At 39.3% G+C, this 21,690-nt stretch overlaps 1 protein-coding gene across 4 annotated transcripts in view; it reads left to right on the forward strand.

Annotated features, from left to right (window-relative positions):
• The window catches only part of arhgap24 (Rho GTPase activating protein 24), a 39,418-nt gene extending 17,959 nt beyond the window's left edge, over nucleotides 1-21,459 (forward strand). Inside the window, exons 1-8 of one of the 4 annotated variants that reach the window (XM_088435792.1) lie at nucleotides 1,852-2,186; nucleotides 11,598-11,720; nucleotides 16,034-16,241; nucleotides 16,421-16,553; nucleotides 16,632-16,705; nucleotides 17,016-17,137; nucleotides 17,215-18,355; nucleotides 19,398-21,459. In XM_088435792.1, the coding sequence (XP_088291918.1) occupies nucleotides 2,165-2,186; nucleotides 11,598-11,720; nucleotides 16,034-16,241; nucleotides 16,421-16,553; nucleotides 16,632-16,705; nucleotides 17,016-17,137; nucleotides 17,215-18,355; nucleotides 19,398-19,674 (2,100 nt within the window). In that variant the 5' untranslated portion in view covers nucleotides 1,852-2,164 and the 3' untranslated portion in view covers nucleotides 19,675-21,459. Of the gene's footprint in view, nucleotides 1-1,851; nucleotides 2,187-7,726; nucleotides 7,969-11,597; nucleotides 11,721-12,861; nucleotides 12,950-16,033; nucleotides 16,242-16,420; nucleotides 16,554-16,631; nucleotides 16,706-17,015; nucleotides 17,138-17,214; nucleotides 18,356-19,397 lie in introns of those variants that run through there. The other 3 variants (XM_088435791.1, XM_088435790.1, XM_088435793.1) reach the window with 3 other exon arrangements.
• Nucleotides 21,460-21,690: the final 231 nt, after the last annotated feature.

The raw sequence follows: 21,690 nt of genomic DNA on the forward strand, positions 1-21,690 counted from the left end.
GTCTTGCGTGCATCGTGTGAGTGTGGCTTCCACGGGAAGAAATGTGCGACAGGAAGTTCAGATGGCTTACATAACAGCCAGATTGAGGGGCTCGCTTTGTGACAGTAAACCTCACACTGTAACCCTGAGCACGTTACACTCCACACATATATCAGGTTAGCAAGGTCACATTTTTTGGTCTGTTTGTCCAACGCTTGAATGTTTACACCGACGCTATGTAAACTGGTCCGGCTGCATAAATATTTAGATGTCTTCCTGTTTCCTTTTTATGTCTGACTGCCAACAATTTATTACCGCGGATGTTTTTATCAATGTTTGCGAGCAAAGTTACACTCATGATTTTTTGGGTGAGAATCTTATATTTTTAAGAGATTTAATTTCACATTGAAAGCTTTATGTTTTGATGAGTGTTTTTGCTCGCTGGATTGTGAAAGTGCAGATGATGAAGTTTTGTGAGATCAGTCAGCATTTGAAATTTCCCTTAAATTTTCTGTTGTTGTTGAACGAGTGAATCTTGGATTTTTAGCATGGTGTGACAGTTTTCAAGATTACCCTTATGCAACAGGATTATGCTAAGTTTCATGTCTTTTTGGGGGATGTGGATCCAGTTTAAGGTGTGATTTATGTTTTCTGGGAAAAAGCTGGTAATTGTCTGTTTCTCTTCATGACATATTTTAGTTTTTACTGACTTGGGTTTTTGAGCAGGTTTGTAAAATGTACACAAAGCTTGCATTTTCCCAAATTTTACAATGAAAATATACATTGTAAAATTTCTGTTCTTGATGCAAAAAAATAATTCTGAACGTTTAAGTCATTCAATCCTAAAGATACGTTTTTAAGTCCAGACGCTTATTCGTTTTTTTACTGGCATTTCTTTCTTTCTTTTTTGTTTTGTTTTAATTTTCCGGTGTTATGCTAAAAGGGTCGTACTAAATGAGTTAATTGGCGTGATTTTCGGTTTAAGAAACATTCACATGAGCTACTTCATTTTTCATTTTCACATTACCACTTGTTTGTGAGAAGTCTTATGAAAAATTGCGTTTTTGTGAAGCTTCCGTCCAAGGTTTGAATCTTGGATTTTTGGTGAGGTCTGATACATTTGAAGATATCCTTTAGTTTTCCTATACCAGTGGTTCTTAACCTTTTTTCAATGAAAATGTAAAATGTTTGGATTTAATCCAAAATTTGGCTATATTTTTGAAAATTTTGAGATTTCTGAATATATAAGGTATGAGACACATACCCGTTTTTTTCAGTACATCTAGTTTAATACATGGATCATGGATTTTTGCAAAATTTGCAAAAATGCAACACCCCTAATGACAAACCTCAAGTACATAAAGGAGATTGGTGTCTTTAAATGCCTACAATTTGGTGCTGATCCAAATTATGATTCGTCATTCTTGGCGGAGGTCTGCGGTCCACTGGATTGCTTTTAAATGAAATCACCCTTGAAGTCCAGATTAAAAGTCCCGAAAGTCACCATTGAGGAAATTGAAAACGGGAAAAGTGGGTTGAGAACCTTCTTGCAAGAGCAAGAAAGAGCAATTCCTTACCCCGTCTTGGCCTACCAGTAGCAGCAGCAACAGCCACGGAAACCCTGCATGTCTGTATTTATAGAGCAGTGTGGATGAGTCATTTGGCCAAGTGCCTGCTCCTGGTCTGCCAGTTTTACAGGTCTCCACTTTGGGGAGGGCTGCTTGATTTACAACGCGACTCCCTCCCTGCAGTCCTCATTCCCGCCCTCCCCTTCCCTGCACCGGCTTCCAGCCTCCCCACCCCTCTAACTTTCCTCAGAGACGAGTAGCGTACGCCACCTTCACTCATTCTCTCTGCTCTCGGGGCAAAAAAGTTTCCGGGAAGGAACGACTTCCTGAGGGGAAGGCAGACTATCCTCGGCCTGACCTCGCGCTGGCCAAGGGCTGCAATGAAGTTTCTTTCACCCTTGCGGGTTGTGTGCAAAGCAGGAGCTGTATGAAGACGTCTGGTTGCAAAGAAAGGAAGGGGGATAAGAGTCGTAGTCGGGCAAAGAAGCGCGAGTGCCGTCGTAGGGACGGAAGACGGCGGGTCTATTTGTGGCGTGGGACAGAACCGATGAAGAAGTGGGACTGGCGGGCCGGGGGTCAACAACAGCAGCGACGGGGCTCATCTACCTCTGCAGCCCATGGACCTTAACTGCAACCCAGGTTTGTCACTTTGAGTTATGTCTGCAGACAGGTTTATATTTGCTTGGGACCGTTTTATTGCTCATATAATTAGACTTTGGACTATTTAAAGTTAAGAGTAGACTGACGAGCGGAAGGAGTCCAGTCATCCAAGAGTTTCCTTGACCAACAATGTGGTATTTTCATCGTAAACATATCCAGGCTTCGGTGGGTGATGTCTGGAAATTGTTGAATTCCACAGCCATTGTTGAATTCCATAGCCGGTGCTCATTGCAGCACTACAGCTTGCAATGCATCCGTTTTGAAAGACTCCCACTGGTATGGTGGCCATATCCCTGCAGCAGACATCTGCGAAAAGTGTTCTGTGGAAATACTTCTATTGTCAGAGGAATTCCCTCTTCTGTACAGTCCCGACAGTTCCGATACATTGGATTTATAACAGCAGGTGTCTTCATCCGGCGGTTCTATGCTTTGCTGAAGGGAACCATGGCAACACTGCAGCAAAGACTCCCATATTCCATATCTTGCATATATTCAGCTACTTTTATCCTTACTTATATGTTCTGATCGCCCGACTTCATAGACCGTGCTGAGTCTTAAGTGCCTTGCTCAAGGTCACCCCATTGGTGTTTCAAAGCCTAATTTTTATATCAGGCTCAGGGAGGATCTTCAGCCTTATTGGTTCTTAGCAAGGATTGGGATGTGATTCTAGACCACCTTGGGACAATAAAGAGCCCGTATCATAATAGTTTAAATTATTTTAGAATTTTCACAAATATATGCATATTAATTTCATTTGCCATGTTGGCAATTTAATTTCTCATCAAAAATGAGGGTTTTTTTTGGGGTACTGACAATTTTAACCAGGAAGTGAAACGTCTCATTGACTGAAGTTGCTGTGTGCCCCCTTCATGACATTGTTCGAAAAGATATCCAGCCACGAAACATCCATTGATCCATCATCTTGACTACCTATCCTGACAAGAGGCGCAGGGTGCTGAAGCCTATCCCAGCTGAATTAATGGAGCCAAAAATTGACAATTTACTGACATCAAAAGGAACTGTTGTGCCAACAAAGCAAAAGACTTGTCAAGAGACCTCACACATCAACATCTGAAGTGAATTATGTACGACAACATTGTTTGGCCATGTGCTCCCAAACACCTATCTTTGCAAAATGCTATATTTAAAACAACTCATTAGAAATGTGAAAACATTTTTTTATTTTTAGAAGTTTTTTTTTTTCTATGTTTATATTACCAGTTTACTTTTGCACAACTTGTATTTTGTGTAAATCTAAAGGATACTGAAACATGCCTTATAGTTCCAAATAGAGCTTCAACACAAAATGTGTTTGTTTAGAGTTTTTCCCGCTAAAAGACTCGATTTCCATATCTTGGTCATGGTGATCTTTAAAATATTATAGTCCTTAGAATAGAGTGTATCATTACAGCAACTCTGGTTGCCAACTAAGTTATTGCAGACTTTATAGTCCCAATTGAGTCTTCATCACTTGGTTCAAGGGAACATTATCAGGCCTAAGTTTAACCTGTCCCAGTTTTGATTTTTCAAGTCTGTACGTTCTGGTACCCAAGCTAATGAGCTAATCCCAGTAGCATCTGTGAAAACATTTCGTAGAAGTCGTATAGCCCCAAAATTCCAAAGACCCTTTCTTTTTCTCGTATGTTCTTGCACATGAACATCAAGGGGCTATGCAACCTGCCCTGAGGCGCCCCTGTGTTGCAAGAAGGAAGTGTGAGTTGTCTGCACTCTTGTTAGTAAAGTCTTTCATTTGCTTGTGTGTTCTGTCTTAAAATAACATAAAGAAGAGTTGCTCATCACAGCATTTTGCAACTATAAGATCCTAGACCGCACATGTGGTTTAAATGCCACTCCAGTGAGTTAGTTGTCCAAATATGCAGCTTTAAGAAGTCTCGCCCAAGGACTAAAAGTCCAACCTACTGTAAGTTATAAGAAAAAAAAAACCAAAAAAAAAACCTTCCAGCTGGTTCGTGTCACTTGACTCGACACAGACTACAATTAAATTTCAAATAGATGAGCTCACAACATTAAAAGAAAATAAAAATCTAAAGTCTGTTGAAATGTCTGACCCAATTGGTTGAGTAGATTTTTTCACTTTTGCCTCAGCATCTAGTGAGGACCTATAAGCCACTGACATGATAGCTCCCAAAGTAGGACTCCATCCTGGTATCTCCTACCTGTTCAGCCACATGAACATAATGAACATCACACCTGAAAATGTAAAGCGACAGCTTTTGCTAGAGTCTAGCAACTCTTCTTCAGACTGCCTGGCAGAAGAGCTAGCAAATATCTGCTAGCATTACTGTCTGCACTCCGATAATCACCCGACATTGACCCCATTTTTTCTGCTCTGATCCAGCCAGCGCCGCTTTTGTCGGCAATGTCAAAGAAAACAAAAAGGATGTGGAGCGACGGCGCCACAGACAGGGATTGTACTGGCGCTCTAGCCAAAGTCTGACTCTCAGGCGTCAAAAATGATGATGAAAGACGTAGACAAAGGTCTGACGGTTGAATCCACCTTCATCGCGTCTCTCTAATCCACGTGTCAGTCACTACGTGGCAATATGAAGTGAACGTCAAATTTATCTCTCTTTCTATCGCAATAATGTCCCTTCTTGACAGGTTCTTCAGTACCTGAAATCAATCCAGCTAAAAGAAAATGTTGATTTATGGACCCTTCCACCGCCAGACCACAGTCATTACTCAACAAAACAACGTGAAATTGTTTACGCACCCTTCCTCCTTCTTTTTACTGCTAATTTTTTCTTTTCTCACGGAGTGAGAACTCATCTGAAGTGCTGATATTCGGCAATTTGTCATAATAAATCAGGAGGTTGTGGGATCTTTTCTTTAAAAAAAAAAGTTCAAAGGCTTTGCAAAAAGGGGCTCAGACTACCAATTTTGGCTTTGGGGAATGCAGGTGTGAATCTGGCCGGGGGCCGTCATTGTGCTGAAAGGTGATATTAGCAGGTATTAGAGAGTAACTCGTCTGATCCACAACTTCACTCCACAGGTTCACTCCACATGTTTGGATGCGGAGTTTTTTTTTCTTCCAGATTAAATCTGACGAGTTTTTTTTCCTTCATTAAGAACACACGCAGTATAGCTGAAGTCACCATGGAAGTCAAAAACAGTCCGTTCTTTAAGGATGTTCAACTATGGATTTCTTGTTCCTGAATTAATCAATGCCAATGAGCAAACTCTTCATAAAACTTCAAAATTTTTAGCCATACACGCATAAAAATAAAATACCAAAAGAAAACATTTCCTAGCAAACATCCCAGTTGTGTGTCATTTGCAGGGTGAATAAGATGTGAAGTAATAATAAAACAATAGTGAAGAAATATATTTGGCTGCTTTTTGAGTTGAGTCTATGAGCCGCTTCTTTAAAGTTACCAGATGGCAGGTTTTTTTCTTTGTTTTGTTTTGTTTTGTCCACGGCATGTACGGACTAAGATGAGGCTGATGAGGAGGAAGAGTGAAGGGTCTGTCCTCAAAATAGCTCATCAATTTATTAATTAAAACTGTATATTTACCGTAGATGGCTGTTAAACTAAGATGGTACACATTTTTTAATATGTCAACTATTAGTATTTTATTTAAAATTAAAAATGGATGAGTATCAACACCAAATAGAAGTAATATGAGTAGTACCCAGCCTTATTTCTCTGTATCAGTTCTTTTGTTTTGTAGCCAATTCTATTATCAGCTGCTTTCTAGGAGCATTTTCATTTTTTAATGATTTAAATCAACTGTGATTAGTCTCTATAATAAATAATAAAAAAAAAAACAATAAAAAACATAATAAATGAAAAACAATACATGAAAAAACATATGGTATAATAAACGAAAAAAGAAAAACAAACAAAAACATAATAAACAAAAGTGAACCCCATGGGTGTTTGTGAAATTCCGATAACACATAATCTAACTGGCAGAGGGAAGGATGATGCTTTTAAAAAGACAAAATAATAACACCCACACATTTGAGTGTCTCTAGCTGGTCATCTGATTCCCTCACAAGTTTCCGACCAGACAGTTCCGACTGCTGAAGTTGCACTGTATTGCGCTTACATAATAGTGTATTTACGGCAACATTGGCAGAACATACACACACACACAAACACACACACACAGTCTGTTATTTTCTCGCCATGAAAACAGAATGGAGGCTGCCCGGACAGGCCGGTGACCATTCTTGAATGTGATGACCCTCCCACCCCTCCCGCCTCTCTTGGACTGTCCCAGCAGTTGCAAAAGTAGGAAAACCACAGTGATAGATTTCAAGCTCGGATATCAGGTCTACCAGATTTTTTTTTTTTTTTTTTGTCGCCATGATCACATTTTTATCTTTTAGTCAGAGTCAGTCAAGCAGAACCCCCTCTGCCCCCCTTTGTTGTTACTCATTGAGCATCAGACGGTAATCGATAGCCATTGTAGATCTATGGGGTCTGTGTTCTCAGACGGGTAACGTCTTTGGGGACTCGGATAATGTTGCCTTGATAGCGACATCGTCGACCATTGATACCATTCACCTGGGGGGTGGAATGAATGCGAAGCCCGGTAATAGATGGGAAGAAATGTCCCACGGCGATAGAAGTGGAACACCCAGAAGCACAATAATGGATGAGGTATAGCGGTGGCATCATTAGGCCTTCTCAATCATTCTGTTGCATTTTTTTATACATTTTATTTTATTTTTACAAAATGGACCAATCGTTCAATTAAAAAAAAAGACCAAATAAAAATTTCACGTCAAATATACACCTTTTGTTACATATACAGTAGGCATGGGCTGATATCAGAATCTGACGATATGATAACCTTGAGCATAAATGTCACAGTGTCATGGTATCAAATTACAGCTCTTCCCCTTGTTTTAACAAATTACAACTCTTTTTTTTTTTTTTTGAGCAATATACTGAATATTTAGTACATTAAGAAATGTGTACCATGTTCAGTATAAATAAAAAAATTAAATAAATAAATAAATCATATTATCCTCCATGCATGCCAAGAAGCACGGAAAATTGTTATCCTTAATATACACCACATATATATCATTTTTTTAATGTGTCACTCATCCAATCTGTTCAATTTTAATGGAATAGAAAATATCCTCATTTACTGGAAATCCATAATTTTTCTGTGACTTGTCTTGCATGGAAATACAGCAACCTTTAGCGGCCAACGCTTCACTTTTCTCATGTAAGCGTTAAACAGCATTGTTTGTCCAGTTATAACACATTGACTTCTTAGCCAATGGCAGTTAAAAGCAAGAAAGAGAGTAAAAGAACTTTAAAGTTAGAAAAAGGAAAAGATTGATGAATCATTGAATGAAACATGGGAAAGCTAAGACGACATCATGCCGTGTGTTTGTGAAAGCATCACAGTGTGAATGAGCCTTCCCTGTTTGCCTATGAAGTCGTGGCTGAGATCTTCTCATTGTTCCCGTTACCGTGCTAAAGAGAGGCGTGCTTGCATGTGTGTGTGTGTGTGTGTGTGTGTGTGTGTGTGTACTCTCGCACACCAACCCCCTCTGCAAACCTCGCCTCCTTGCCTTTCTCATTCACACCCTCTCAGCTGTGCTCATTCTTCAGTGCGGAGCTGCCGTCCTCGAGTTAAGGATTCTCTCGAAAGACTTAAGACCCTTTACTAGCCCTCACCGGATTATCCGGTAGTGGGGGCATGGAAGTGGTACATCCGGCCGTTCATAGTTTGCCTTTGTATGGATTGTCACAGTTCCCGTCTTCGCCATCGGGTAATGTTGCTTGCTTCATCTCACTAATGTATTGCATTTGATTGATGTCCGTTTTCTCAGTTGTTCTGGACTGAAGGGTATTTACAGTATTGATTGACCCATAAATTGGTTGCCCTGGGTGAAGACTGTCTTTTGATTTGTAGATTTGTAGTTACGGTTACATAATCTGGTGACAATCTAGTACTTTTCCTAGATACACAGGTGCATCTCAAGTAGAAAAATCAGTTATTTCAGTTATTTGTTTCAAAAGTTACTCTTATACATCATACATTGTACATCAGAAACAAAAATTCTAGAAGGCCAATTCCTATCGAAAAAAATCTGTATATATGTACTCTATCTATATATAAACTGTGTATATATATATATATATATATATATATATATATATATATATATATATATATATATATATATAGAGAGAGAGAGAGAGCTAGAATACCGTGTTTGTTATCCAGTAATTTTGTGTTTGAATCAGACAAGTACCTGTTTCTTGAATAAAATGTTAAGTAATATTATATCAGTATTTAAATATTACATTCCTAAACATATCACTTTATCTGAATCGATTTTTGTCAGATTTTTTTTAAATGCGACCCAGGCCACTAAATGTGATACCTATCTGATCTTTTGACATGCGACTTCAGTCGGAACAGCCAGGTCGCGTTCATCTGACTCGCACGTAACAAACAAGCAACAAACATCAAAATTGGTTGGAAGAAAAAACAAACAACCATAGCGGATGAGGCAAAGACAGCTCTGAGTGCGTATGCTTAGTGAGAGCTGGCTTGCTTGAAGCGAGTGAGCTATTGGCAAGTGAGAGAGACGTTGCTGGCACTGCACAACATGCCATGACAAAACCTCACCCTTCCGCTGTTAAATTTTCTCCTTAAATTCAACAGATTGAAAATATTCAGGCTCGCTATGACAGCCATTTCAACATCGCCAGGTACTTCAGTGAACACGTTAGGTACGCCCGCTGTCGGTGATGAGACAATATGTTCAATGCGCATGAGGGACAGTTTTGGGCTGTTTAGCGTTTAAACACAAGTCACATACAATGTCGCATTTATTTGGTGGTGTGAATGACCTCACACACAAAAAAAAAAATCATTTCACAAAAAAATCTAAATTGAGCATTGAGCCCTGCAAGTGTGAATTTAGCCTTACCGTATTTTCTGCACTATAAGGCGCACCGTATTATGTCGCACCCTCAATTAATGGCATATTTTAAAACTTTTTCAATCACAATATAGTAATATGCAAAGTAATAACAATAATAGCTCTAAACTCTCAATAGCATAATAAGTCAATGTCAATATGACCAACCTTGTTCAACTGTATACACACAAAAGAAACAGGTACTTTATCAATGCATTCCCCATCTACGAATTCCAATCTCAATATTGATAAGGCGCACCTGATTATAAGGCGCATCATCAGCTTTTTAAAAAAAATTAAGGCTTTTAGGTGCGCCTTATAGTGCGGAAAATATGGTAGTCATTATTTGTTACACATAAAAACAAACATAACACAAACCTATATCATGAAATTTGTTGTTGATATGAAATGCATTAGAAGGACACAAACATTATTTTAGTCACTTTATATTTTTTATTTAATCAACCAATTGATTGGAAAACTGTATCTTTTTTCAAAAAACACCGGGTCGTAATGATTATTCATTTCTTTTCTCAAATGTGCGTATATTGAAGTAACATCACTTTGAAATTACACATTTCTGTTCAAAAGTAACATCTTGCATTATAGTCTCATGATGCTGAGTGTGCTTCTTGTTTGTATTGGCAGCTGTTCTAATACATTTGTGAAGGTAGGTTCAGACAATCACAGCATTAATAGTGGCGTTCCCCTGAGATTGTTTTGCTTATGTGATAGTTTTGTCTGCTTGGCAAGCATTCACATACTGAGTTCAGCCAAATGTTTTAGTTTTTGTCTGGCAGCATAAGCATTTATCAGTTGCTATGTTTTTTGGATAACAGCCGACTGCCATAAATTGTCGGCCATTTTTGTTCGAATGTTGACGTAGTGCTGTGGGAACACTCTCGACATTATCAAATCTGGGTGTGTGGTTATCGAACGTGTCACAGTTTTACTCAGTTTGTGTTAAATGTCAACATTAGCCAAGAGGTTTTTGATTCCTTTTATATTAAACAGTAAGAAAGTCAACCCAAAATGAATTAATACTACATTCTTATACTGTACACTTTGTCACTACCCCACAGAATACAAAACATCTGCTCTTTCACAAATTAACGTTTTGTAGGTTCTTTTTTTGTATTAAAAAAAACTGATGAGTACTATAAGACATAAAAAAAAAATGATTTCAGTTGGGAATATATTGTTTTTGTCAAAGTTATGTGCTAAAACGTGCAGTTAGGCATATTTTCACGCAACTATTTGAACAATTTTTTCATCCAACTAAAAACAACTGCAGTACATTTGCATCATTGATAACATTAAAGCTAGTTAGTACCGTCCAGGAGATGTAGTGCCACCGGCTTGTAAGGATCAGTGTAACAGCCACAAAGGTATTTGTGAGCCGTTCCGAGCATAGTGGGACCCTTTGTTGTCTCCCACCTGTTTGGTAGTGGTGTACTTAAAGACCACTCAGTGCAGCTGGTTTAGCTTCATTTTAGCATGCACAACTGGAATGGGCAGCTGGTATTTGCGGCAGCTAATAATCACACTTTCCAAGAGTTGTATTGTTTTAAAAAGGAAAAATTGCAAGCACACAACGCATTTTGTTCTGATGACCATGTCATGTTTAGTAAACCTACTGTAGTTTACAAAATGGAAATTACAGCTATACACTGTTGTGTGATTTCAGCAGTTAAACACACAAGTTAAGTGTACTATAACTTTTGTCCTCTAGTGGATGAGGATTTCATTATGTCACGGGTACAGATAGATGAACATAATTTGTAGCGAATAAAGATAAATTTTCTGATGAATTATAAATTCAATTGAGTAAATTAAACAAACTGGACAATTTTTATCAGTGGTAGACAACCACTTCTGTAGGCCAATGAAAAAAAAAAGGGGGGGGGTGGTGGTGGCAGAAACTTGATACTCACTCAAGAACACATGAAACGCTCTGGTTTAACTACAAAATAAATGTTTGAGAAATTGTAGAATCTGATGACGGAGGTAGAGCTCGTAATGCAAATTGTGTACTGTCAGTTATCATGATTATGATATTTATATTTATTTAGATTTTAAATCTTCCTGTTGTAAATGTGACCAGGCTTGTGCCAATTTAAACAAAATATTCATAGTTTTGCGCCATCATTTTTGTAAAGCAACATTATTTTTGCTCGTTGTACATTGTTGTTATTGAATTATTCTCATTAATTACATTTTTATAAGTTATATTATTGGTAACACAGTGAACCAATGATTTTTATTTTATTATTAATATTATTATTATTATTATTTTAACTTGCATATCACCATTTCATGTATTAAACTTGGGAGCATCTTGAATTTTGCTTAAAATAATGTGGCTAAGTGAGATTTTTCAAAAGTGTGCATAGATTTTTGTTTTACATTCTTGTCAGCTGTTAGGTTGCCGCTTCCATTCTTTCACGTTCCATTGTTTTTGACTACAGGGGGAGACAGAGAGCGGATGACAACCAACCATGAGACCTACCTCCTTATGGCCAGCACCCAGAATGACATGGAGGATTGGGTGAAGACCATCCGCAGAGTCATATGGGCGCCTTTTGGTGGAGGTCAGTATACAGGTACCCAGTTATTCTGCCAGTTATTCTTGTGGCCAAACAGCCCAGGTTGGTAACACTTGCGCCAAACAATCAATAAATTACTGTATTATATACTGAGTCTAATGCAGACATACAATGATGATTAATTTATTTTAATTAAAAAAAAAAATTCATATATTTTAATAAATCCAATAAAAACTAAGTTGAATATTTCCTTGATAATTAAACTGTATATATATATATATATATATATATATAATATATATATATATATATATATATATATATATATATATATATATATATATATATATATATATATATATATATATATATATATATACACACACACAGGAAAAGGTTGAAAGGAAATTGGGGGGGAAAAAAATCTGCAAATACATCCACGGTTCCCGAAAATAAGTGTATGTTACATGTACAAAGAGCCAAGTAGAGCATCTGAAATTGACTCTGTAGCACTTGGTGGCAGGTGCGTGCAACTCCTATTGAACATGTGTGTGAATCTTAACATTGAACAAAACAACATTCCCCATTTACGACGGGGTGTGCACACAACCACTTATTTGACAGTTCTCTCTTTTTACTTCCACTCTCAAAAAGATTTATTGTTTTAAATTGAGTTGCAAAGGTTATGGGTCACATTAATGGTGAAAATAGTTATTACTGTGTTTATTATAAAAGCCTTGCAGTTGAACTGGTGTGTGTAGACTTTATCCACTGCGCCGCAGGTTTCTCTGTCCTCGCATTGGATGGATGCGTGCAAGCGTGACTAACGTTAGGTTTTTTACTTTGGCGTGTTCATGGGGTGCTTGTTGTGGGGGCACACGTGCTGCATGCGTAGGTGGACCACCGTGAACTCTGGAGGCCGCGTCGGCCCCTCTCTTTGACGTCTATCGCAGTTGACTGCTCTTGAAAAGGACGAGCCATTTGTCATAGATGCCACTCGAAACGTGGCCTCCCGATGCCAACCCCCTCCCTTTAGTCCTCACTCACAATATACACACGTTCAGGGCCAATCCGGCCTTTGACATTGTGCTGCAGCAGCAGATTGAGGCCCGATAGGCATCTCAGGGGCCCTGCGGTGCGTTTGGGAACAACTGATAACGGGGTTTGGCCGTCATATGGAGTTGGATCGTGGGCCAGCTTGCGGTCTGAATTTAGACTTTCTGGGATGTGCTGCCGTGGCCTCTCCATGTGGATCCTTCCAGATTTGCTGCATGGTAATTAGCGGTCGGGTTGTCCTTTGGGAACGTTTGCATGTTAACTTTGAACATTGAGCTTTGCTTAGTGGTGTTTTTGAAACTGGCCTTCAAATTAAAACGCAGAAATGCCTTGTAATATGAATTTTAAGCTGTACAGTATAATGTACTGTAATAGTGGTCCAGGGTGGGTCTTTTTTACTCAACTACAGATGGAGAAGGCCTTTACGTCCACGCAGTGTTAAGTAAAATTGGGGTTTAAAACTCTAACAAAAGGAACGAGGCAGACTGGGTGGAACAAAACAAGTCTTTGTGGACTGGCCACATTTAAAAAATCCCATCATGCCAGATCATCTTCAAGGCTGCGCAGGGAATTTGTTTACAACATGTGGTAAGGCTCTACATTATATCTAAGAGACTGTTTATTTGCCTTGGTAGGGCCTACTGTTTTGGTTAACAGCTGGGTTCAAATGGCCTTGGCAGTTAGTTAACTTTCAGAAGCAGTCCTTATCTTTTGAATCAGAATGCTGGAAGACTGGAGAAAGCTTATGGGCGTATGTAGCTCAAGCAGCTAATTGATTCTCAGCACTCCTAAAATTAAATTAAGTTAAAATAATTAAAAAGATTTTGCTTTATAACGTACGTCCTTTCTAAATAATATGGTGAAGTATATGAAATTACAGTTGATAAACTGTAATATTAGAACCAGTGCTGTCAAGAGAAAAAAAACAAATAGAAATTAATTCAGATCTGCAATTAATTGATCTAATTAATTTATTTTTAATCTCGCCTAAACACTTCTGGAAAAAAATCACCGACCAAAGGTTTTTTTTTCATACATTGTATTATTGTGATCAAAAGGTTGATATACAACAACAAATATGTGACTTCAGTCATGTTTTTCTTCAACATAATTTGACAGACGCAGTTGTAACCATTTACCTTGTACTGCATTTTAGACCAGTCCTAAATGCTTGCTGCAACATTAAGTTTCAACTATAAAGAGGAATGGTGTGTCTTCTTATGTCAATGGCCAAATAATTAGGCGAGGTGTCCTCTAAATGTGCTACTGATTTGGCTGGGTCAAAAACATTTTTTGGGAGGGTAGACCTTCTTAAAAGTCATCTTGCCTTCAAATACATGAAACTATCTGTTGTAAAAGTAAAGGTTGTCCTTTGGTAAAATAAAAAAAATAATACAAAACACATATGAAGCAGACCTAAAAAAAATAATTTGACAATATTGAGAGTAAAAATGGTTAGCTCTAAACAGAGTTATGCCCCCCCCCCCCCCCCTTTGAGTGTTGCAAGTAGCCTTACTTGCACCTCATCATGTGAAATATTGTCAAATATTTGTGTCTGCCCTAATCCATTTTTTGCATGTTATTTTATCACTTATTTGTGAGAGAAATTGTTTAAAAGAACTCAGCTAAGCAAGCTAACTATTCCTAATAATTGAATTATGCATACCCTGATTGTGAAGACCTTTATTTTTACAATTACATTTTAAGATGATATTAAAAAAACTCCATTTGTTTTCTAAATTTGGCATGCCTCCAAACATTCATCTATTACTTTTTTCCTTAGCAACTGACCTTAAATAGGCGTAGCAATGGGTGATGTTGAACTAAAATATAATGTCAAGCATATACATTGTCAATACTTCTAAATCATACTTTTGTGCCGCGCTCACAAGGGTGTCACATGACTTGGGGAAACCTTACGAGACTCATGACTAGGAAGTCTGCGGGGATGACCTCCTTTTTCTTCTCTGCTCAAAACATTCTCACGATTCAGTCGGCTGGACCTGCACTCCTCGTAAACAATTCTCCAAATCTGGAAGGATTTTTTTTTTTTTTATTTGACACTGTTTAATTCTCATGGACTAAGTTTTAGAAGAGTTTTGCAGGTCAAATAATGGAATGCTGGTACTTAAATTCCAGTACATCCGGTTTGTTGTCTTACGGTAAATTCCTCAACAAGCGTTTCCTATTCAAGTTGATAAAGTGTGTCAGCTTCAAAAAGGGTGAGTACCACAGGACATTGTGTGAGGTGTCAGCTGTCTTACCATAATAAAATATTAAATGCTGATTTTTTTTTCATGAATTAAATCAGGAAGACACATTGGTCTCAAAGAATTTTGACTTTTTTTTCTACCCTATTTATTTTCCAGCAAAATGTTGTGAATATAAATTAAATCATTCACATTTTGGTTGGCAGAATTTATGGACCACATCAAGACAGCTGCAACAGAAATTCCGATGAATGCAAACAAAAACTTAATTAAAAAATGATAACAAAAACATTATAGGACACAAGATTATAGGACACATTTATGTGGTGCTATGCATTCTCTACAAAATAGCGCTTGCTTCCCCTGCATTTGAGCAAGTATGACAGGATTGACAATTTTCAGTTTTTCTAGTAATGTTAATTTCTGACAAAAGAATACAGAACTATTCCCCATGAAAATAAAGGTTGCAGCCAGCTCCTGGGACCTGTCTCAAATGCAGACATAGGTAAATGGTTATAAGTCTATTAAAGTGTCTTACAGAAAATAAATCAATTTACATATTTAAAAAGTTTAGATTTATTTTCCTTATGTTTTAATATTAATTTTTTTAATCTAATAATACATTTTAAAAATGTGTAAAAGTGTGTTTGGGTAATTTATAGTCGGTAGAAGTTTGATTAGTTCCTTAATGCCACACTTTTTCAAAATTTCTTTACCCATTGAGATGAATGGAAATGCCACTGAACAGTTTCCATTGTCACGGGCTGCCCTTCCTGAAAGAAGCTTTTTGGCCAAGTTTTGGGACAATGGCCGAGAATCGAACCTACATCATGTCAAAAAACAAAAACAATGAAAAGATACACCACCGGTGTTTTGAATTTTAATTGCAATTTGGGTAAAAAAAAAAAAAAAAAAAAAACTAACTTTCTGCTGTACTATTAGAATATATCAGCTACAAGTGAATCATCTTTTCTTCTACTGGAATTGCGTTGTATGTTATGCCAAAACACAAGCAATGTGATACATTTTCCTTTCTTTTTATTTCTAATTGTACTTATTATTGATTCATTAAATGTATTACATATGTCGCAGGAATCTTTGGCCAGAAGTTGGAGGAGACCGTGCGGTACGAGCGTCGCTACGGGAACAAGATGGCGCCCATGCTGGTGGAACAGTGCGCCGACTTCATCCGGCAGCGGGGGCTTCGCGAGGAGGGTCTCTTCAGACTCCCCGGGCAGGCCAACCTGGTCAAAGAACTGCAGGAGGCCTTTGACTGTGGAGAAAAGCCCCTCTTTGACTGGTGGGAATTATTTTGTCAAGTGAACTCCAGTCAACACCTCCCCTTATCTGAACACCTACAGCGATATCCATAAATAGAACATGTTCGGTGACATATATAACATCCATTCTGAAAACGAAAAAGTCAACAGAACTACTTGGTAAATAACAGCTCCCTCTTTATTCATTTTCTCTTGTCAGTAACACAGACGTCCACACGGTAGCGTCGCTGCTCAAGCTCTATCTCCGAGAACTCCCCGAGCCCGTTGTCCCCTTTCACAAGTACGATGACTTCCTGGCCTGCACCAAGCTACTTGGCGTGGAGGATGAAACGGTGAGACGGATACCTTTTACAGGGGTTTTTCAGCCATATGTGGTAGGATGAGAAAGTTGTGTATTACGCTATCCACAGGGTATGAAGGAGCTGCGGAATCTTGTGGAAGGTCTTCCTCCTGTCAACTACAATCTGCTCAAGTACATCTGCAGGTACCCGCTATTAAAATGATAGGCTCGACATCTATCTATCTATCTATCTATCTATCTATCTATCTATCTATCTATCTATCTATCTATCTATCTATCTATCTATCTATCTATCTATCTATCTATCTATCTATCTATCTATCTATCTATCTATCTAACTAACTAGTTGTCATGAAAAAAAATCATAATATTTTGAGAATATGTATTGTAATACTATTAAAAAGAAAAAAAATTGAAGACGTAGGCAAGAATGAATGTTATAATGTTATATACTGTGAATAAAATTGCCTTTAAGTTTCCTTTTACTTGGCAGATTTCTTGATGAAGTGCAATCATATTCAGGAGTGAATAAAATGAGTGTGCAGAACTTGGCCACAGTGTTCGGCCCAAACATCCTCTGGCCAAAAGTCAAAGATCCGGTTGCCATCATGGAGGGTTGGTATTGCAAGCTATCCAGAATTACCCAAAAAAAGTTCCAAGCAGGTGATTGTTTGTATTAATCCTGTGGGCAGGAACAGTCCTGGTTCAGCAGCTCATGGCGGTTTTGATCGGCCGGCACGACACACTCTTCCCTCGGGAAGAGGACAGCCCCGCCGGCCCGCTCGAGCTCGCCAACAACAACAACATTTCTGACTTGCCGAGGCGACCCGCAGCACAGACGGCGGTGGCTCAGAACGTGGAGAACAACAACGCACAGGCGGTACGGCAGTGCGTCTGGGAGGCGGTCGACTCTCCTTGCCGGCACGAGGACGACCAAGGATCCCCGCGCTCCGCCAGTCCACGAAACATTCCGGGATGCTTTGACAACACCCGCAGCCCGCCGCTCACCGTTAGAAAGAACCCCGCATTCAATAAAGGAAGCGGGATTGTCACCAATGGATCATTTAGCTCCTCGCCGCCCTCCTCGGAATCACATCTGGACAAGTGTCAAATTTTGACAAGCGGAGGTAGCTTACCGGGACGCCGTAATGGAATGCTGAAGGGCACAAAAATGGGTACCAGCGGTGTTACGGGAGGCGGGAATGCCAACGGTGTTCTTCGCATGGGGGTCTCGGGCACTGACGCGGTATCAGCGGTCCTGAACGGCCGCGGCGGGCTTTGGTTACCAAACGGGTGCGTTACGTTACGGGAGGCAAACAAAGCGCCGCGCGACTACACCAATGGGGATCAAACGTGCAACCAGAACCGCCTGTCCACGTATGACAACGTGCACTTGAACCATCAGAACCTGCAGCAGCACAACCACGTGACCCAGGTGGCGTGTCTGAGCAGCAGCTGCGAGGACAAGCAGAGTGTGGACAGCGCCACCTGGTCCACCTCCTCTTGCGAGATCTCCCTGCCGGACAACTCCACCTCCTGCCGCTCCTCTACCACAACCTGCCCCGAGCAGGACTTCTACGGATGCCATTATCAGGACATGGACGGCACCAACCAGGACGCCGGTGGCGGGGAGTCTGGCGGGGACGGGGGCAGGGACAGTGGCAGGGAGGCAACAGGAGGGGATGGCGCAGCAAGGAACAGCAACGAGCATGGTAGCAAGTACAACGGTGCAGGCGTCGGAGCAGGAGGGCACAGCGCACTACACAGTCTGGTGGCCAGTCTCAAGCAGGAGATGATCAAGCAGAGGTCTGACTATGAGGCCAGAATAAAGAGGTCAGATTGACTATTTAAAAAATATATACTTTTTTTTTTTTACATTACTGCATTTACCAAAATAAAACATCAGAATTCTTTTTTTTAAAAATGGTTATATTGCGCCCACATATACATTAATGGGCCTGTAAGGTGTTTGTGGCCCTACAGTATACACAAAAAATTGTTTCAAACATCCCACAAGACAAGCAAAAAAATGAGAGGTCCCACTAATAATAATACAATGGATTAAATATTGTAGAGCCTTTCCAAATATACAAACATGCTTGAAAAAAAAGCATAATTACGACAATTACGTTCAACTGTAGTAACACAATTCGGTTTTAGAAGGAAAAATAGTTGGTCTAAGGTTTATGTTATGAAGACACCTCATTAATGACCTTAAATAACCATTTTAAAAGTTGTCAGCTGACTACAGTTTGTTCTTTTTCTTGCTCTGAATCTATAGATGGGATTCAGTTGCTGTACTGTGGTCCAACCAGTGTAAAGTAGGATGCGGATTCCCTTTAACAGAAAGCTGCTTTTTTGTTTTGTTTTTTTTATTAACTCTAAAAAACTATATAAATTTTTCCTTGATTGGTTTTAGCATGTTTAAGAAATTTGTCAAAGAATTTTAAAGCACCTGCATCTTTCCATTTCTCTGTATGCGGCCCTTAAATGAAAATGTTTGGACATCCTTACTTTAAAGAGCACGGAGCGATGATTAAAAAGTTTTCTTAAGACCTCAAGAACCCTTTGCAAATCAAATCTGTCATTATAAAGTAATGAGATTTACTAGTAGTTCTACTGCAGTTTAAGCACTAAATACAATTCTAAATATCATCTGCCAGTTTGAATCACAACATGAATTCTCATGGCTCTGGTGTTTCAAACTCTCTTCCTCAAATTTAAAAATGTTTCTCCCCATTGAATTTTCTGTATAGCACACAAGAAATTGTGTAGTATCTCTGCAGGGTAATCTTTTTTTTTTTGTAAGCTTTTATACTGCACCTCCGGTAGCCCTAGCAGTGGATAGAGTAAACTAATCTCCGCCCTTTTGCAGCCTGGAGCAGCGCAACCTGGACCTGGAGTCGGAGATGGTGAACCTGCATGAAGAGTTGGACCAGGAACGTAAGAAGTACACTATGGCCGAGATCAAATTGCGCAACGCCGAGCGTGCCAAGGATGACGCTGAGCGTCGCAATCACATGCTGCAGAAGGAGATGGAGCAGTTCTTCTCAACCTTCAGCGACCTTACCGCCACCGGCGGCAATGCCGCCTCCGCTGCCACTGTGGACCCGCGCCGGCCCGAACGCAGCAACCCCATTTGGATACAATGAAGGTGGGCGGGGCAAAGGTCTATTAAGACTACAGAGTTTATTGTGACGGCTCAGAGGATTTGGCTGCCGGGTGTGGCGAGGGAATCACACGGAATCTCACTTCGGTAACGCTATCGCAATAAATAAACAATCACAAGTGAAAGGAGGTGGAAAGGGCATTGGCTAGGGGGTCGACAGATGCTAAAAGGGCAGGAAACGCTAGCTGTGATTCCAATCACTAAAATTTCCATGCTGTCGAAACCAGTTTGGAGTTTGACATTTTCAGAGGAAGGAGAGACGCTGAGCTGATTAAATCATACGCTACCATGAGTAAGCGGCTACAACTGGCATTGGCCTAACAGTAAGGCATACGTGTAGCTTTTTCTATTCTTAGAATTGTTTTTCGTATTAGGATTTCAAAGTTCAAAAGTGTTTCACTGAACTCTCCTGGCCATCAAGGGCAGTCAACACAAGATGTCAGAACTTTGTTATATTATATTCTGCATCTATTCCGACTCTTGCCTTCCTGTGTGGAGTTTGCACATTCTCCCCATGCCTGCTTGGTTTTCCTCTGGGTATGCTGGTTTTCTCCCACATTCCCCAAAACGTACCTGTTAGGTAGATTGAACGCTCCAAATTGCCCTAGGTGTGTTTAAATGGTTGTTCGTCTATGTGTGCACTGTGATTGATAACCAGTTTAGGATGTACCCTGATGACTCCACGAAGACTATATTGATTCCACTTTGTGTCATTCACAGTCATCAAAACATAACACACCATCCTTAAATCATGTTCAAATGATAATATCTTAGGCTAAGAAAATCACTCGCTTAAAGATTAAAACCGCAGAACAACATGACACCAGCTCATCAATGTTAGCAGGTAGCTGCTAATGGAAAGTGCTCAGCAGACTACTTTTTAAAGGAAGTTTGAGAAATCTGTGCACTTTTACTGCTCACTGTCACTGTTAGCTACTTTTCTTCCTCTGTTAGCGTCCCCTCTGCCTCTGTTAGCAACTATCTTTATATTGCTAATTCAAACATGATGGCGATGAAAAATCTATCCTTAACTTGGAGATAATATAAATGAAAACGTCGCCTGGGGTGTCTTCTGTTTGAGACTTTGTGTAAATAGAGCACTATTTAAATACTCTCAAAGACTATGTGTTGCGTACGAAACCAATGGTCCTTGCTCCTTGTCTGTTATGTTCGTGTACATAAAGCAAAAACTAGGAGAGAATGCATGTCTTGTGTTCAAAAAGAAACAAAAGTGTATATGTGCTATATAAATGTACAGAAATGTTCACACTGTATATGTATTTGCACTTAGCTCCTTGTTCTTGTCCATGTGCTTTGGGTTCATGACCAAAAAACAAACAAATAGCAGCGGGTGTGTAGCAAGATGTGTGTGACGGCGTGTTTATTATGGACTCTTTCTAATCATTTTTGAACCAAATAAACTGTACGGTACGAGACTGTCATTTCCAAACCTGCTGCTGGTCATTGCAGGTGCGATAAATGTGTCCCAATGCTAGGTGGCTACATGTTAGCATTGCTATATACTGTACTTAAAATCTTCCTCCGTCAAAAGAAATATTTGCCTCACCCAAAGAACCCTGTTCAAAATGTATTGATAACCAAAACAGCAGCACGAGCCGAGGCAGATTTCTTTACATGCCCTTCACCGAAATGTTTTTTGTTTTAAAAATTAACGGGACTTCTGTGGAATAATCTGCACACAAGATACTTGATACTTAAAGAGGTCATTATAAAAATGATAACTATGAATAAAAATGCATCAAACTAATGGAATTTGGTCCAACTCGTCTTTCAGTGTCGACTTGGTGCAAGTTTTTTTTCTGAAAAGCTTGGGGATTTTTATTTCTCTCAAAATATTTTGAATACATGAACAAACTTCATTCTGTCTCTTGTTTAAAATCAACTGTTGTGGCTTAAAAACTTTCATTTTAAGTCTAGCCACTGTCTGATAAAAAGGAAAGCAACAGTTTATTTTGAAAGCAATTTTTAAATAAAAATC

The sequence above is a fragment of the Hippichthys cyanospilos genome, chromosome 15 (genome assembly GCF_059441005.1).
Source record: "Hippichthys cyanospilos isolate Australia breed blue-spotted pipefish chromosome 15, RoL_Hcya_1.0, whole genome shotgun sequence".
Lineage (NCBI taxonomy): Eukaryota > Metazoa > Chordata > Actinopteri > Syngnathiformes > Syngnathidae > Hippichthys > Hippichthys cyanospilos.